The sequence below is a fragment of the Camellia sinensis genome, chromosome 14, assembly GCF_055761805.1.
Source record: "Camellia sinensis isolate YWXY chromosome 14, ASM5576180v1, whole genome shotgun sequence".
NCBI classification, from domain to species: Eukaryota; Viridiplantae; Streptophyta; class Magnoliopsida; order Ericales; family Theaceae; genus Camellia; species Camellia sinensis.
The window spans coordinates 87,436,373-87,451,887 of record NC_138974.1 but is presented as its reverse complement, the minus strand read 5'-3'; the positions used below and the strand labels follow the sequence as shown (position 1 = coordinate 87,451,887).

The window sequence follows — 15,515 nt, the reverse complement described above, 5'->3', positions numbered from 1 at the left end:
AGTACTCTCCTTTTTGTAACCAAGTGTTAACTTGGAAAACTGTAAGCCCGTAGGGCATCTGCTTTTGTTGTTAACATGTAATGCTTTTGTAAAGAATTACTCTGATGAATAGAATGGTGTTTATCTCTTATATCAATGCATGTCTAAATTGATGGGATTAATGTTATTATTTTGAGGGCGTCACAAGCTGCTTTTCACATCGTACTTTATCATGAGTATCCTTTTATGAAAATGGAGCATGTTTCATTTAACAAGTTTATGAGGACCACTACCCCATATTGGCAAAAGATTAGTCATACAACAGCAAAAAATGACTGTGTATCAACCTATGACATTTAGAATCAGTGTCATAGCAGATTTGTGGAAGTCAGGGCAAAAAATCCAATATATACGGCTCATTTTGTAGATAATGACTGGCAATTACAAAAGCGTGTCCTTAACTTTTGTAATGTACCACCTCTATACACCAGTGTTATCATTGCTGATACCCTTCACAAATGTATAGTTGAATAGGGAATTGAAAACATGGTGGCTACTATAATAGTTGACAATGCTTCATACAATGACGTTGCTTTGAGGGTGTTGAAAGAAAACTTTGCCATGAAGAAGAAATTACCATTAGATGAAAAACTTTTCACGTTCGTTGTTGTGCACATATCGTCAATATCATGGTGCAATATGGCCTTAGTGAAATTGAAGATATTGTTGATGGTGTTTGTGAAGGTGTGAAGTATTTGGTTGCATCAGAAGCTCGTCTTCTGCAATTTAATGAAATTGTTAAGTAGTTGTAATTGCCTTCGAAGAAATTGATTTTGGATTGTCCTACACGATGGAATGGAGCATATATGATGATGTCTGTTGCATTGGAGTTTAAAGATACCTTCCCTAGGTACCAAGAGAGGGATTTGGGTTTTATTTATATGCCTAGCCTTGAAGATTGGATAAAAGTTGAGGATGTGTGTCGATTTTTGGCAATTTTCAATGAAGTCACAAATATCATTTTGGAAGTGACTATCCAACTTCTTATTTGTTCCTTATAGAGGTGTGGAGAATAAAAGAGATATTGAATGAGAAATCATTGGATGGCAATGAATACATTCGAGCAATGACTTTGAAGATGAAGGTCAAATTTGACAAGTATTGGGATGAATGCAATTTATTGATGGCTATGGCTGCTGTTTTAGATCCAAGATACAAAATGATGCTTATTGATTTTTGTTTTCCAGAGATCTACCCAAAAGCTGAAGCTACTAGAAACATCTCTATGGTTCTTGAGGCTCTATATGAGCTTTACAATGAGTATGTTTCTATTCACACCTCATCAAATACTGAGAAAAGTTTTTTGCACAACACACAAGCAACTGGTTCAACTAGTTCTATGCAAGGTGTGGGAAAATCTGTTGTAATTGGAAAATCGAAATTTGAATCTTTCGTTAGAAAAGCTGACACCATTCAACCTATGAAATCTGACTTGGATATTTATTTAGAATAAGGTGTTTATATTTGTAACGAAGATTCAGATTCTTATTTTGATGCATTAGAGTGGTGGAAAGTGAATAATCTGAAGTTTCGTATATTGTCTAAAATGGCGTGTGCTATATTATCGGTTCCTATCACTTCAGTAGCTTCGGAGTCTACATTTAGTGCTGGTGGTAGAGTCATTGATCCTTATCGTGCATCATTGTCAACAGAAGCTGTCCAAATATTGTTGTGTGGAGCTGATTGGGTACGTGCATTACATAGACTGAAAAAGACACCGGATGTAAGTATAATCTTTTATCCTAAATAATTAAAGTCCCTTCTAATAATCAATTTATGTGAAAAAGTAGAAGAAAATAGATGAAATCAATTTTTATTGCTTACTAAAAGAAACTTTAAAGACTCTTGTTCTTTTTTTAAGTGATGTAATTTTATATTTTGGAGTTGGGATATGGAAGTTCTATGTTTTGATTAGTTTAGTTTTAAAGTTTCAATGGTCTATTTGCAGATTGCTATAATAGTTATTGCAATTGCATGGTCTGTGTGCAGATTGTGTTGTTTATGTTATTGATTTATTGTTGCATTAGGGTTGCATTAGGATGTTTTATTTGATTTTCAAGATTGGCAAATTTTTTTAGGCTGTTGTTATTGATTTATTGTTGCATTATGATGTTTTATTTGATTTTCAAGGTTGGCAGATTTGTTTGGGCTATTGTTATTGATTTATTATTGCATTAGGATGTTTTATTTTTGGCTCTGTTCATAGCTTAATTTGTTTGGGTGTTCGAGCTCGAGCTCGAGTTCATTTGTTTGTAAACGAGCTATGTCGAGCTGAGTTCGAGCTTTAAAAATATCTAGTGAGCCGAGCTCGAGCACAACTTTCATAACTCGACTCGAGCTCGAGCCGAGCCCGAACATTATCAAATTCTATCGAGTCGAGCTCGAGCTACGCAGAACTTGACTCGGCTCGGCTCAGCTCGTTTGCAGCCCTACATATAGTACATATTTTTAAGAAAGGTGTACCATAGACTTTCCCTTTTGTGTACTCTTTATCCTCTATTTTATATCAATATTATTTTCTATTCGGGGATCAAAATAAATAAATAAATAAATGCAAGTCGAAGATGCTATCAAGTTGTTAATAGTGAAGTGTCCAGCTATAAATTTGGACCACAACGCCAATCCTGAGTACCCGTGCAAACATTTTGGCCTGGTATGGGATATCCAAAAAAAGTAAAAAAGTCAAAAAATTACTCAAAAAGTTAAAAAGTTATCACTATTCATCAAAAAAAAAAAAATTTACCCACAAATTTACAACTCAGTCTCACCGGTTCAGAGGTTGTGGCTGTGTTTTTTTAGAAAAATTGCACAGTTGGGGTGTAATTTTAACACACTATTGTTCGGGCCGTGGGGGGCCCATCAAGTGTCCTGTTTTGATAATCTGAACCGTGCAGTGTGTAGAACTCCTCGAGTATTATATGTCTGTAAAAAATGACATTGATCGGATATCGTTAAATATATGATCAAATCAGTTTTGTATAAAAAAAAATCAATGGTGTTGTAGTTAGCGGTTAAAAAAAAACAAATCTGATTAGATAGCTATCGATATCCGATCAACGTGATTTTTTACAAGCATATAGTACTCGACGATTTCTACACATTGAACGGTTCAAATTATTAAAACGGGACTTGTGATGGCCCCCATGGGCCGAACAGCACCGTCCAGTGCAATGCCCGAAAAGTAGGCAATTACTTCTTAGCATAGATAGTGCGGCCGCATAACTCACACTCATAATCTTCTTTTAAACACTAATTTATACAATTTTTTAATACACATTTTTTCATAAAAAGTCAAAAAGTTAACCCAAATAACCATCTTTTTTTCCTCAACTTTTTAGTGTAAAAAGTCAAAAAATATACTTATTTAGGACACCTCAAACAACCCCTTTATCACAAAAAATGCCTTCATTTTTTCACAACCACGAGGACTATAAGATTAAAAAAAAAAATGAAGGATCTTTGGTTTCAATTTTAGAATCAGTTTTTAAAATTTATTTATTTATGTTTTTAAGAATCTGTTTGAATTTAAGGCTGAACCTTGAGTTAAGACAATATTGTTTAATTTTACTGTGAAGGTGCCATTTCATATTTTGGAGCTTCCTAAATAGATTGAGAAAAATGATAGGGATCGCTACTAAACAATATTATCTCAACTCAAGTAATATTAGATAGAAGCTCAACCATCCACATGGAAAAAAAAAAAAAAATACACCATAATGCAAAAAAAAAATATTAATCTATAAAAAAAAAAAAATTCTTTATTGAATACAGCAGCACCAAAACGTTAGGCGGACACTGCGTCATGGCTTAAACAACGTTTTCCAAGTAAAATAATATAAATTATATGCATGCCAAAGCTACAACAAGAGTAATTGAAAAAGAAAAAAAATCTCTTTCCTTCTGTGTTCTTTCTTATGAACCGAGAAAAAAAAGAAAGAAAGAAAGAAAGAAAAAGAGCCCAACGAGCTCAACCAATGCAGCAATTCCAAAACAAAAACAGAGCAACAGTAAAAAAAAAAAATTGAAAAAAATAAAAATAAAATTGAAAAAAATACAGAGCCCCTAACAAACATAACAATGAATCATAGCCAAATATCACTTAGGACCCGTTTAATTGTCTAAATTGGATAAAAGAGTTTGAGCAGGATATGTAATACGTAAGGATAAGGATGTATATAATATTTTTTTTGATCAACATAGAACTTTATTGATGAAAGAAACCTTACAAGAAGGAGAAAAGACATCAATAAAGGGGAAAAAAAATGGAAAGGGGAGAGGGGGAATGATGGACCAACAAGAACAAAGAAACAGAAGCACGAAAGTCAACAGATCTTGCTACAACAGACAACAGGTGCTACCCATCCCAACAAAGTTAGAAAAATATACATAACCAGGACTAAAACAGGGGTTACCCAACCAGCACAATTAGCAAACCAGCACTGGTACAATTAGATACACAGCCAAGACTGAAACAAGTGTTACCCAAACCAGTAGCCCAGCAGATCTATCCACTACTACAGCCAAGTGCTAAAACAACGATCAGAACCAGCACACATGTAGATCAACCTGAATCTTTGAACCATATTTTTCTAATGTGCAGGGGCATTTGGGAGTCATGGAATGAATTGTTACTTTGGTGGGATATGAAATGGGTAACGCCTTTTGTTCCATTGGTGGATGGGCTTTAAATGTAAAAAAATTATAATGAAACTCTAGAATTTAGTACCAATGGCTATGCTCTGGTCTATGTGGAAGATGAGGAATGATTGTATTTTCAATGGGTGTCAGCCTAACCTAAAGGAATTGAGTGGTACTGTCAAGTGGAGAGTGGCTCTGTGGGCCAAATCCAACCTTCCAGGTTTCTCTTACTCAAGGCATGATATTGTGCATAACCTAAGTCAGATAATAGTCTGCTGTTAAGTGTGCTTGTATCTGTGTGTGCTGGCTCTGATCATTTTGCTGATTCTGTTCTACTCTAATTGTTCTGCTCTGTCTTGGTGCTGTTTGTTCTGCTCTGCTGTTTGTATCTATGCAATCCTTTGCAGAAAATTAATGGTTTTAACTCTATCCTTCCAAATCAACCAACCCATAAATTGAACTCTAGGAGGAGCCACATTACCCCATAATAGTGTAGGGATCATCAACTTCGGCCCATGACGAGCAGCCAACCAATCTCTTACTACAGCAACTGTGAACTGCCCAGATGAAGACCTCTGCCACCTAAGAGAATCTGAGAGGTTTGGTCTCAGGGATGGTGCCTCACCAAGCAGAACATATAATCTATTAACCTCAGCTTCTTCCCAAGACCTTAGAGGCCTCCTGAAAGTTAAATTCTAACCCCCTACACCTTCCTTTCTTTGCACAAAAAATTCCAGGGACTCCTCCTTCTCAATAGACAGACTGAATAGCCTCGGGAATTCCTTTAAGCTTAATGTTCCTCAACCATTTATCCATCCAGAAGAACACTCGCTTACCATCACCCAAAATGATTTCTATACTGGATAGGAAAAAGTATGTAAATCTGAATGAACCTCTACCCCAGATAGAATTCCATTCCACACATTAGACACCCTCCTAGAAGGCTCCAAATTAGGTAACCAACCCCCTCCTATGGCTCTATACTTACTATTAATGACCTACTTCCATAATGCCTTTTCCTCCACCCCATATCTCCACCACCATTTCAATAGAAAACTGTTATTCATTTCTTTCAGATTCACAATGCCTAATTCTCCTTGCTTCTTGCTAGTTGTGATCGCCTTCCAATTAACGAGGTGTACTTTTCTTTTTTGTTCAGAGCTCCCCCACAAAAAGCTGCTTGCAGCTTATCAATAGTTTTCACCACACTTTCAGGTAGTTTGAACACAGATAAATAGTAACATGGTATATTGGATAGAACAGACTTAATTAATGTTACTTTACCACCAAAAGAGAGCAACTTTCTTTTCCAAAGGGCCAATTTTGACTTCACTTTGTCCACCACAGGTTACCAAGACTTACGTGACTTAATGTTAGCCTCAAGAGGTAGTCCTAAATACTTAGTAGGTAATTTTTGGCATTTGACAATTGAGTTTGGATGCAAAAACCTGAGCAAGAGCTTCATCAATTCCTACTCCACACAGTACACTCTTATGAAAATTTATTTTCAGGCCGGAGACAATCTCAAAGCATCTCAAAATTCTTTTAATAGTCACCACCTTTGCCTCTTCTGCTTCACAAAATAGTAGAGTATCATCCACAAATTGTAGGTGTGTGAGTTGAATCTCGGAATGACCCAATGAATCACCCTTAATTAACCCCAAATCTATAGCTCTAGCCAACAACAAATTTAAACCTTCCACAACAATATTAAAGAGGAATGGAGAAAGAGGATCTCCTTGCCTTAACCCTTTTCTAGGAGAGAATTCATCAGTCAGAGAACCATTAACAAGTATAGAAATTCTGGCTGTGGTCACACACTCTTTCATCCAACTAACCCATAAGCCCCCAAAACCAAAATTTGTTAGCATAGATCACAAAAAACTCCAGTTAACTAAATCATATACTTTTTCAAAATCCAATTTCAGAATTAGCCCCCTCTTTTTGTGTTTCTTCCACCAATCCACTACCTTATTGGCTATCATGACGCCATCAAAAATATGACGACCACCTATGAATGAAGATTGAACTTCACTAATAATATTTGGCAGCACCAGGCTCAGTCTACGAGATAAAACTTTGGAAATGATTTTGTATGCGAGGTTCAATAAACTGATTGGTTTGAAATCCACAAGGCTTGAAGGACTAACCACCTTGGGAATAAGGGCAATAAATGAACTATTCAGACCTTTAACCAATCTTCCATTGGAGTGGAACTCTTGCAAGAAATGGAATACATCTTTCTTCATCACTTTCTAACACTTTTGAGCACAACCCATGTTAAAACCATACGGCCCCGGGGCTTTGTTCCCATTACTTTCCTTCACCACCTCCAAATTTCTTCCATGGTAAAAGGAGCTTCCAAAATCTCTCTAGCCTCGATTGAGCTTAGAGTCACAAACGAGCCAACTAATTTTGGTCTACAAACCCAATTTTCTGCAAAAGTTGAGGAAAAATGCCTTAAAACTTCTTGTTTAATTATCATAGGATCATTATATATAGTTCCATTAACCAGCACTGAATCCAACAAGTTTCTACTTTGCCTTTTACTAGCAATGATATGAAAAAATTTGGTGTTCTTATCCCCATTATGTTCCGAATTCAACTTGGATTTTTGGAACCAAATCCGATCATTCCTCTTCTTGAGCTTCTAGACCAGATTCCTAACTTCCCTCTTATTTGTTATTTCTGGAGTACTAAGTGGTCGTAATTCAGCTAATATATCTAGAGCATGGAGATCATCTTCAGCCTTCTTCAATTGGTTCACCACATTTCCAAATACTTCAACATTCCATTTTTTCAACTCCAATTTCAAGGAACTGAGCTTCCTCAGTAGTTTATAGCTGGCCCATCCTTGGATAGAGGATTCCACCCAACACTTCTCCACTGTTGTTAAGAATTTGGAATGAAGAAGCCAAGCATTTATAAATTTAAAAGGCCTGGGACCCCAATTTCTCAAATCCTCCATAAGCAGCAAGGGGTAATGATAAGAAACTCCCCTAGGTAAGCCCAAAGTTTGAAACAATATTTCTCCAACCAGATAGGCTCCAGAAGAAATCGATCAATTTTACTTCATCACTCACCTTCCAATGAGTTGCACCAAGTGAAATTTCTACCCAGCAGAGGGATATCAACTAATGCCAATTGGTCAATGAAATTACTAAAATCTAGCATACCTCTGTCTCTCCTAGTACAACCTTTTCTGTCAGACATGTACCTTATCTTATTGAAATCCCCTCCCAGACACCAGGCTTCAAGAAATGTTGCTTTAGATTGATGATTGAATCCCGAAGCTTCCTTCTCCTAGCAGCATCAGTCAGTGCATAAATGTTAAGAACAACACATTCAAAAAGGTCACGAGTGGCACTTGATAGGATGATGAGATTTCTGGTGCTGCAACAATCTGACAAAATGAATACATCAGGATTCCAAATACATAACAATCACCTTGAATTCCCTTCAGCATCCACTGCCAAAAACTCCATATGATTCCATGGCCATACTGATTTTGCATCTCTAGCTTGAATAAAGGATGTATATAATATGTTATAGGATATGAGATGGATTATATATATTATGGGGTCACTTATATTATGTTTGGTTAAGATATGATATAGGATGACATAAGATGAGAGTAATTATTTTGTCCTTTGAATGAAAGATGAGCTATATCCGATAGTAGGGATATACAATACTACGGGGTAGTATTGCATATCCCCTTTTTGGATCATATACTATCCAAGCTCTCCATATTCGGAACAACTAAACACGGGATATAGAAAGACAAAAAAAAAAAAAAAAAATACGTGAGTCCCAACTCATATTATATCCGGTTCTACACCTATATTCGGCCTTTATATCCGGTAAACAAATATGGCCTTAAGGTATAATCAAAATAATAATAATTATAATAAGTTATAATTAATATTATAATGAGTCATAATCAAGTTATAACTAAATGTCATAATCAAATAGCACTTGAAGCATAACCAAAGACTTCTACTGTAATAATAAATTTTTTGAAAAAAAGTCATCACTAAGTCATAACTAATATTTTAATAAGTTATAATTAACAACAAAATGAGTCATAATAAAAAACCACAAATGTCATAGCTATCAGCTACGCATATGATACACACCCAAAAGAGTGTATTATAAAATTTTCCTTGGCCACATATCTATTTTATGAGATCATTCTAAAATACACACCTTTAAATTTAAAAGAGTATGTATCATATACAAATTATAATATTTGTAGTGTTAATTATCACAAATGTCAAACTAAATCACTTTCAATTATGATTAAAAAAAATATAATGAGTTTATTTTTTATTTATTTTTAAGTTATAAAATAAAACAATGAAAAAAATATATAAAAAATATAATGAGTTATAAGCAAACATCACAAAAAATATAATAATTTTTTTTTAAAATTATAAACAAATAATAATCACAATATTTCATAACTAATATTATAATAAATCATAACTAAATCTACACGTTGCCCATAACAATCCATAAGAAAGACATGTATTATAGAATTTCCCCTATTTTCTGTTCTGTTTGTAAGAGAGACAAAAAGCTAAGCATGGGCTTGTCCAAATGGTGTTTCACTGACTGTAAAATAAGTAGCCTGAAAATTTTGGGTATTTTCGTCCAAGTTGTGAAGGATGTTTCCGTCCAAGTTGTGAAGGATGTTTCCGTCCTCTCCATATCGGTTGACTTGTCTCTTCTGGGTATTTTTCTCCAAGTCGTGAAGGATGTTTCCGTCCTCTCCATATCGGTTGACTTGTCTCTTCTGGGTAATTTCCTCCAAGTTGTGAAGGATGTTTCCGTCCTCTCCATATCGGTTGACTTGTCTCTTCTATACAAGTCATATGCTTTAGTTGTAATGTCTCAGACAAACAGTCAATAATTTTACAAGTAAAACTAGAACACACAGATTGGAATTTGAAGCAACAACAATGGAGAATGGAGGACCTGATCATCATCATCACCACGTTGTCACAGTTGAAGAGGTAGAGAAAATGGAAGAAGAGATCAGACAAAATCCAACCCTGTTAAACAAGTCAGCTGGAAATAAATCTTGTTGCATCTTCAGAGTCCCTCAAAGCCTCATCGAAATCAACAAAAAGGCTTATCAACCTCAAATAGTCTCAATCGGCCCATTCCACCACGGCAAACCCCATCTCGAGATGATTGAACAGCACAAATGCCGATTTCTCGGTGAACTCCTCGCTCGGTCCCCACCAAACAGTCCAAAACTCGACCAATACTTAAAAGCCGTGGCATCGATTGAATCACGAATAAGAATGTCTTATTCGGAGCACATCACTTTTGACAGTATCCATCTCATTAAGATGATGGTACTTGATGGTTTGTTCATTATTGAGGTCATTGCTAAAGTTGGGCGTGTAGCGCCAAGTGATCCTGATGACTCTATTTTTAACATGTCATGGATGTGCCCTTATCTCATGAGAGATTTTCTTCGATTTGAAAACCAAATTCCTTTCTTCGTCCTTGAAAAGTTGTTTGATCTTTCAAAAGATACCAGGAAAGGTGGTGGTCAAACTCTAGCCAGGTTAGCGCTCGAGTTTTTTAATTACTTGGTACAAAGGCCGAAGGAAGTCTTGGATAGGTTGGACAATCTTAAGGGAAAACATTTACTTGACTTGTTTCGCTTGAGTTTTATCCCTTCAACTCAACAACAAACAAACCCTAGAAGAGCTATGACGAGGAGAAGAGAGAAAAAGATTGTTCCATTGTTTCAATTGATCCAATCGGCGAAAAAGCTCAACTTAGCAGGAATCGAATTGAAGACAGGAATGGCCGATAGCTTCCTAGACATAAGATTTCACAATGGAGTTCTTGAAATCCCACAAATAACAATTGATGATTTCACTACCTCTTTGTTCCTCAACTCTGTGGCTTTCGAGCAATGCTACAGCCATTGCTCGAAACACATGATCACCTACGCCACGCTCATGGGTTGCCTCATGAACACGCCTAGTGATGTGGATTTTCTATGTGACAAGAAAATTGTAGAGAATTATTTGGGAACAGATGATGAAGTTGCTCAATTCTTCAACCTACTAGGGAAAGATGTGGCTTTTGACATAGAAAACAATTATCTAAAGAAGGTATTTGAGAATGTGAATGGGTATTATAGGAATGATGTGCTTGTGCAATGGGCTGGCTTTAAACACACATATTTTAACACACCATGGTCTTTCATATCAGCCTTGGCTGCTACCTTACTTCTACTCCTCACCATGATTCAGGCCTTTTTCGCCATTTATTCGTATAACGTGCCAGCAAACCTCAGTCCGGCAGCCCCACCGTAATTTTTGTGGACATATTGTGCTGAATATTTTTGTTGAATGTTGTTCTATATTTGTGAATTATTCATAGGATTCAATGATTATTTCTAAGGAATTTAGTTCTACTGTTGGAGTTAATTTGAAATTTTAAGTTGTTTAGATTGTTCAATTTAAACATGATTTCATTGTATAAAAATTGAATCTAGATTGTTTTTCTGGAGTTGTGACTTGGTGTTTCTGAAACATTCACTAGTACCCTAATAACCAAAGACTTTCTCAAAGAGCAGGACAAATTCTCATTGAAATCAAGAAAAGCAGAATAGACAACGCTCTTTAGACTTCCCCTCCCCTCTTTGTGTCGCTCATCCTCTGCAGCTGCTGCCACCACCGCCACCGCCACCGCCACCACCTCCTCCTTGCCTTAAATCTATAGTTTTCATCTTGAAGGAACACTGTATATGATCTCCCCATCTTTCTGGAAAAAGTGTCTCTTGGCGAGAGAGAACTTTATCCCAGAGCATCTCAGAGAATTAAGTGGAAGATTATTAAGAAGCTCCGTAATTCTTCTTAGTCTAAAATCTTCTTCATTTTATTTGGGGAGTTTCTCGATAACTGTAATAACACCATTAGTAGTAGTAGTACCTCGTTGAATTTGATGATGATCAACAACTTCATTGGAGAGGGTTCTTCAATCAGCTCTAGTTGATCTTTTTCTTTTTCTTTTTTTTTTTTTCTTTTTTTTTTATCAACAAAATTATAAAATTTATTAAATCTGAACTAAGGATAAATTTTTGCATCTTACATCAATAAAGATATAAAAAAAAGAAGAAAAAAAAAAGAGTGCTATAAGCATCATAGTGATTCCTCCTCATCCCAGTTATGTTCGCACAAGTTGTGAAATTTCGTATTTTTTAAGTATTAAATATTTTAGTGAGATGTATTGGTGATTTTTATTATAGTAGTTTGGTGGTGAAATTTTTAGATGAGAACTAAACTCACTTCTTATATTCTATTTATTTTATTTCTCCATATATATAATTTTTTTGATCAGTAAAAAATAAACTTCATTGAATCAGAACCAAGAATAAATCATTAACATCATACATCAATAAAGACAGACAATGGAAGTGCTATAAGCATCATAGTGAAACTGACTTATCCTAATTAGGTTGGCACAAGAAAGGCCACCCAATCATATGCAGCACCTACCTGACTGGTTTAGGAGAACTCAACCAATGGACACACAAACCAAAATCAAGAAAACATACAACTGAGGCAAAAACACACTAGCCCCAAACATAGACAGACACCCCTCATAGTCCCCTGATGGCTTTCAAATTAAAAATCAAATCATTGATTGAGAAATCCACCTCCTTAATATGGTATTTCTCTAAAAAAGCAATGTGCAGCTTAATGGAGTCACAGACCTCACTCCAGCTAACCATTTTACCAGCGAGTTTGATTTCGTTCCTAGCCTTCCACACAAATCACATAACCACAGATAGCAAAGCTTCCCACATACACCTACACATTTTCTTGAATTTAAAACCACTCCACCAATCCAACAGATGATTAACAGATTCCTGCACAACCCATTCCAAACTCCACCAATTAACCAGATTTGACCAGAATTATCCAAGAGAAATGACAGTGTATAAGAACATGACTCACATCTTCAGCACAAGAATTATAGAAGCAACATAGGGAACTTCCATTGGAATCAAGGACACCAATACTTTGAAGAAACACTGATGTTTTTAGCTGACCTCTCCATGCCAACCAACATGTGAGATGCCCTTTCACAATAGCTTAGGCACCATTGAACGTGGGCTATCATTGAAGGACAAGCTGATTTCACTGAGTATAAAGGCACCCAACTTCCATACCAATTTATTCACCTCTCATTGCCTTAATGCTGGTGCAGAATTCAGTAGAAGAACAAGAGAGGAGAAGTCATCGGATTCCTAGGTAAATAGGTGTATTCTAAACGTAAACACCCACCGATTAGATGAAGATCTAGAACTGAAAATATCAAAAACAGAGGCATCTTTCTCCAGTGAAAGCAGATACAATCTAGGGAAATCATTTTTCAAGCAACCATCACCAATCCACACATCATTCCAGAAGGAGCATCTCATACCATCACCTAGAATAATGCTAACATTGGAACGCAAAAAGTCATAGAAGGTAGGCCTAGAAAAAAACCACTGACAATAAGTCAGTCCAAACTTTGGACCCTCTTATGTGAGAATCAACCGAAGGTAGCCAAGAGTTACGAGCTAACTTATACTTGCTACAAATGATATCTTTCCAAAGGGCCTTCTCCACACACCCAAACCTCTACCACCACTTGGCTAGAAGACACAAATTCACATCCCTAACTCTCCTAATGCCCAAGCCACAACTCTCAAGTCTTTAGTGGCTTTACTCCACTTTACCATATGCAATTTTTTCTTCAGATCAGAACCTCCCTACAAAAAGGATGCCTAAATTCGATCAAGTTGTTTAGTGACTCCTTTCGACAGCTTGAACATGGACATGTAATAAACGGGCAGATTACTCAGCACAGATTTAATCAAAGAGAGTCTGCCACCAAAAGACAAATTCCTTCTCTTCTAGCTAGCAAGCTTAACCTTAAATTGCTTGACAATAAGGGCCCAAGTGGATTTAAGTCTGGGACTAGCCCCAAGAGGTAATCTCAAAAAGGTAATAAGAAGTACACCCATGGAACATACGCTTATCAGCAAACTGTTCCATAAGATCCTCTTCCACACCAAACCCAATAACCATGCTTTTGCTATAATTGATCTTGAGCCCAGAAACAACTTCGAAGCTTCTTAGTAACCTTTTGATACACAGAAGTTCATCCCAGTTGGCCTCACAGAATAAGATAGTATCGTTCGCGAACTGAAGATGGGATACTTTGACCCAATCATTCCCAATATCAGTCATATTCAGGAGTCCCAACTCTCTAGCCCTCAAAATCAGAATATTAAGACCTTCCCACAATCATATCAAACAAGAAGGGAGAAAGAAGATCCCCTTGTCTTAAACCCCTTTCGACATTAAACTCAGTTGTAGGACTACCATTGACTAGTACTGAGAGCCTGGCATTGGTGACACAATTTTTAATCCAAGATCTCCACTTATGATTAAAGGCAAATTTTTCCATCATATTGAGCAAGAAATTCCATTTCACACAATCATATGCTTTTTCAAAATCAAGTTTTATAACCACACCTTTCATCTTCTTACTTCTCTACCAATCCAACACCTCATTAGCTACCAACACCCTATCAAGAATGAATCTTCCCCCCAAGAAAGCTGACTGGGATGGACTAATAATGGATGAGAGAGCTAACTTCAATCTATCTGATAGTACCTTAGCAAGAATCTTATATATAGAACCAAAAAGGCTGATTGGCCTATAGTCATTAAGGCAAATGGGGTTTTCATTTTTTGGAATAAGAGCTATAAATGAAGAGGTGGGGCCTGAGACCAACTTACCATTGGCAAAGAACTCTTGAAAAAATAGCATTATATCCCTTTTCATAAATTTCCAACACTTCTTGATAGTAAAAGGATTAAACCCATCTGGCCCCGGTACCTTATTTCCATCATAATTCTTCAAGGCACACCACACCTCAGATTCTGTGAACTCCTTTACAAGATTAGATGCTTTGGATTCGACAGAAGTTTGGAAAACTCCCCCATTTTGGGTCTAATCTTCCATGGTTCTGAAAATACACTCTTACAGTGATTCCACACCCCATGTTTTACAGTTGCTGGTTTCTTACACACCACCCCATTAACTACCACTGAGTTAATAACATTAATATTATGTCTGCACTTCACCAACAAATAGAAATACCTTGTATTTTTATCACCTCTGAGTGACCAATCTTGTCTGGATTTCTGAAGCAAAAACAACTAAGTACTCTTGTTTAATTTTCACATTGCCTCTCTCAATTCTACTTTCCTACACCTCTCTTGAGCTATCAACTCTTTGGACTTAGCTAGCAAGTCCAGATGGTGGAATTCCACCTCAGCAAGTTTCAATTGAGATGTGAGATTACCAAACATAGAGGAATTCCACTCCTTCAAATGCTTCTTTAAGGTGCCTAACTTGTTGAACAATTTATAACCTGCCCACCCATCGAAAGCTACTTCAAGCCATACCTTCTTAGCCATAGGTAGAAACCTAGAATGGAGAGCCTAATAATTCATGAACCCAAAAGGCCTAGGCCCGCAATCCTTAGCATCATTTTTCAGGATAATAGGGCAATGGTCAAATACAGACCTAGGTAGCCCCCAACACTTAAAATCAAAGCCCACAAGCCACTTAGAGTCTAGGATGAACCTATCATACGACTTCATTTCCATTCTCACTAGAATTGCTCCAAGTAAACTTCCTCTGTAACATTGGCAGCTCATCCCCTTCAATAATGTCAACAAACTCATTGAAATCCTGCATACCCACACTTCTCTTAGAGCAACCAACCCTTTCACCAATAGTCC

The 15,515-nt window shown here is 36.5% G+C and overlaps 2 protein-coding genes across 2 annotated transcripts; one reads left to right on the top strand and one right to left on the bottom strand.

Annotated features, from left to right (window-relative positions):
* The first annotated feature begins 9,397 nt into the window (after positions 1 to 9,397).
* On the top strand, positions 9,398 to 11,135 carry LOC114307562 (UPF0481 protein At3g47200-like). Its single transcript, XM_082905830.1, has one exon. It carries the CDS (start codon positions 9,642 to 9,644, stop codon positions 11,019 to 11,021), a length of 1,380 nt encoding a protein of 459 aa, XP_082761956.1. The 5' UTR covers positions 9,398 to 9,641; the 3' UTR covers positions 11,022 to 11,135.
* Positions 11,136 to 13,989: 2,854 nt separating this feature from the next.
* LOC114307571 (uncharacterized) lies at positions 13,990 to 15,188 on the bottom strand. The gene is made up of 4 exons (XM_082905086.1): positions 14,953 to 15,188; positions 14,778 to 14,841; positions 14,261 to 14,718; positions 13,990 to 14,104 (listed from the first exon to the last, which is right to left on the bottom strand). Exons 1-4 carry the CDS (start codon positions 15,186 to 15,188, stop codon positions 13,990 to 13,992), a joined length of 873 nt encoding a protein of 290 aa, XP_082761212.1.
* Positions 15,189 to 15,515: the final 327 nt, after the last annotated feature.